This window comes from Oryzias melastigma, linkage group LG15, assembly GCF_002922805.2.
Source record: "Oryzias melastigma strain HK-1 linkage group LG15, ASM292280v2, whole genome shotgun sequence".
Taxonomy (NCBI): Eukaryota; Metazoa; Chordata; class Actinopteri; order Beloniformes; family Adrianichthyidae; genus Oryzias; species Oryzias melastigma.
In genome coordinates this window covers 29956754-29960018 of record NC_050526.1, presented here as the reverse complement: position 1 = coordinate 29960018, position 3265 = coordinate 29956754, and the positions used below count along the sequence as shown (strand labels likewise).

Below are 3265 nucleotides of genomic sequence, written 5' to 3'. Positions count from 1 at the left end.
ATCACCTTCTTCTCTCCTCATCACCTCCTCATCACTTCCTCATCTCCTCCTCATCATCTCCTCATCACCTCCTCATCATCTCCTTATCACCTCCTCATCATCTCCTCATCACCTCCTCACCTCCTCTTTATGGCCTCTGTTTCCTGCACCAATGAGGCATCTCCACTAACAACATTATCCTCAAATCCTTCATTTGTATCTTCAGACTCCTCACTCTGACACTGTTTTGACCTCCACAACAGTCCTAACAAACTCCTCCTTTCAGATAACTCCTTCTCCATTTCTCCTGATAGAACATCCTGAATCTGCTCCTCACCTTCTAGCCTGGAGGTAAGTCTACCTTTCTCCTCTGACTCTCAACCTTTTCCTCTCATTGTTCCATCACTCAGAGTCTCTCCAACACTCATGACTTTCCTCTTGTCTCTTCCTCAGAAAGCTCCTCCCCCTCTGCTCCTTCAACCAACACTGGTCCAGCTTCCACCAGCTGTTGGTGAACAGCAGCGATGGCGGTTCTTGTTAACCCGGTCTCGACCGATCCGGTTTGGATATTAAAGATCTGATTCACATATTAGCAAAGATTTTACGTTGGACGCTCTTCCTGACAGAACCCTCAGTATTTAAGGGGGTTTGGGATGGTACAATGAAACCTGGACCTCCTCGATCAGGAGGACCGGGTCTGGACTCACCGCAGCCGGCCGTCCATGTGCGCCGTGGATCCTGGAGAGAGGGTGTGGATGTAGATCCCAGCACATGTGATGTCAGAGGGAACACAGCACAGTCCGATCCCCAAACCCACGCCGAGCTCTGAGAGGAGACCAACAGGATGAGTGTCTGCTCAGCCTGAGGCTCCGCCTCCTTCAGAACAACATCCAGAAGCAGATAACGCTGCAGAGGACGGTCTGCAGACGATCCTCCGTGTGAGAGAACATAAACTGTTCTTTGGTTACAAAAGACAAACATACAAACTATCATTTATCAGCATCTGTTACACGACTGAACAAGTCTGAGCACTGGAGCTCATTTGGTCTAAATTCTTACCTGCGGAACAAGAAATATACTTTTAACTACAACTGTTCTACCAGTTTGGATCTAAACGGATGTTTTGTGACTTTTATGGATTTTAAATCATTATTTTATTGGTGTTTAAAATGCCTTTTATGACTTTAACCTTTTCTTTGTGGAAACATCTTCCTGGAGGTGCTGAACTGCAGCGCAGCACCTTAATATTCTGTATGCTTTTCATCACGTCGCTGCTACACTGAACTTGTAGTTATGCAGCCACTGGAGCTGGGAATCCAGGATACATGTCCTTCAGGACAATAAAGTAGATTTGATTTGATTTGGTTTGATGTGGTCAAAGGAATCCATGACATGTCCTTTGACATGTTGGTTCTAACAGATAAAAATTCTGATCAAGCCGATCTTGCTCGTTTTCTGAACTATTCACCATCTGCTCTCAGGTAAACTGTATCAGTACGGTCCGAACAAACGGAACCAGGCGTGAGAGGGACCAGGAGGAGGTCTGGACTTTCATGTGGGTCATTTGGTTCTCACTGATGATCTTACCAACGGATCCACTTCACTCTACCTAAACATTTCATTAGAACGGTCTGATTCTGGCTTCAGAGATGCAGCAGGAACTGAACTTTGCTTCTATCAGTGGAGAAACCGGTTCCCGAGAACTAAACCGATTCCCGAGAACCAAGCTGGTTCCCGAGAGCCAAACCTGTTCCCGAGAACCAAACTGGTTCCCAAAACCCAAACCGGTTCCTGAGAACCAAACTGGTTCCCAAAAACCAAACCGGTTCACAAGAACCAAGCTGGTGCCTGTTGTGGAACACTATTTTTTACTCCACTTTCAGCCTGCTCCATCTTCTGCTTTAAGCAGCTGAAGCACCCTCAGGATGGTTCTACCTGGACCGGTTCTGCTGTCCTTGGAACCATTTTCAAGTTGGACTTTAGTGCGTTTTCGAAGGAATCTCTGAAAACTCCACAAACCTGAAAGGAATGAAGGAAGCTGGACTGGAGGCAAAGATCTGTGAGGTTCTGACCTTTCTGCAAGACTACCTCCATCATGACCCGGTCTCTGGGCTTCACTGGCCGACCCGGCCCACTTCCAGACCGGCTGCAGTCGATTGCACTTCTGGGCCCGTGTCCGGAACCAAGTCCGGCCTCGCTTGCAGCCGAGCTGAAGGACCTCGATTCACAGAGCCGGGGCACGGGTCCACACAAGCCCCGCCCACGCAGTGTGGTCCTCACCACCAGAGTCAGGAGCCCCTTCCTGACCTGCTGCAGAAACACAGGTCATGGTTCAGGTACTGGAGGGCAAGGGGGGGAGTTCCAGCAGACAGAGCAGCAGAGAACTTCAGAACCGGTTCTGCTTCACCAAAACCGGATCCTGAAGGAAATCTTACTTTGAACGTCTGCAGAGCTTCACTGTGAGTCAGACCACGGAGGGCTTCTCCATTCACCTCCAGGATCTGGTCTCCTGCACACAGACAGGTGGAGGTTAGACAGGTGGAGCCCCCCCCTCACACCTCCAACCCCCAGAAGCTTTTGAAGGCAGGACTGTTTGGGTCGTGTGCTCACCCTGCTGCAGCCGTCCGTCTGCCGCGGCGGCTCCTGCAGGGAAGATGGTCTTCACGTAGATGCCCATTGGTCCGTGCAAGCTGTCCCTGCCCCCCACGATGCTGAAGCCCAGACCCTGAGGAGATCAGTCAAAACAAAGATGAGGAGGAACAACCTCCAGAGAGTGCTCCGTAGGAACCAGAGGTCACGGTGGTCCCGTCAGTCCAGTTGACCTTCAGGGTTCTAGACAGAGACCGTTCCCTCTGAACTACAAAGGCCAGCAGTTGGATCCGAGAGTCCAGGACGACCCGGACCCCCTAACAAGAAAGAGTGGTCTTGGTGATCCGTCCTATGATGTAATTCAGGACCTCGCCTCGGTGAGACGCTTTTATTTTGTCAGACAAAAGAGTTTTTCTGTCAGAGTCAAAGTGTGGTTAGATGTGGGGCAGAGTGGGAGGAGGGGGCGGAGTGGGCGGGGCTAGCTAGATGCTTGTGTGTTGAGTGTGTGCACCCACCCAACCAGCAGTAACACAGCCCCCTGACTGAGCATATGTGAATGTACGTGGAGTTTCAGGGGGTGATGAAGATATCACAAAGCGGCTGACTCGATGGACCTGTGGGTGGAACGCCTCGTGCTGTTTGTGGACACGGCTGGTCACCACTCGTGTTTTATAGAGCGAAACAAAGGAAATCTAGA

At 50.4% G+C, this 3265-nt stretch overlaps 1 protein-coding gene across 1 annotated transcript in view; it reads right to left on the bottom strand.

The window, feature by feature from the left end:
• Positions 1-3265, bottom strand: part of il16 (interleukin 16) — a 26645-nt gene that overhangs the window by 11594 nt on the left and 11786 nt on the right. Inside the window, exons 9-12 of the mRNA XM_036215617.1 lie at positions 2590-2704; positions 2415-2488; positions 2052-2289; positions 687-804 (exon numbers count right to left, since the gene is read on the bottom strand). Of these exons, the coding sequence (XP_036071510.1) occupies positions 687-804; positions 2052-2289; positions 2415-2488; positions 2590-2704 (545 nt within the window). The remainder of the gene's footprint in view (positions 1-686; positions 805-2051; positions 2290-2414; positions 2489-2589; positions 2705-3265) is intronic.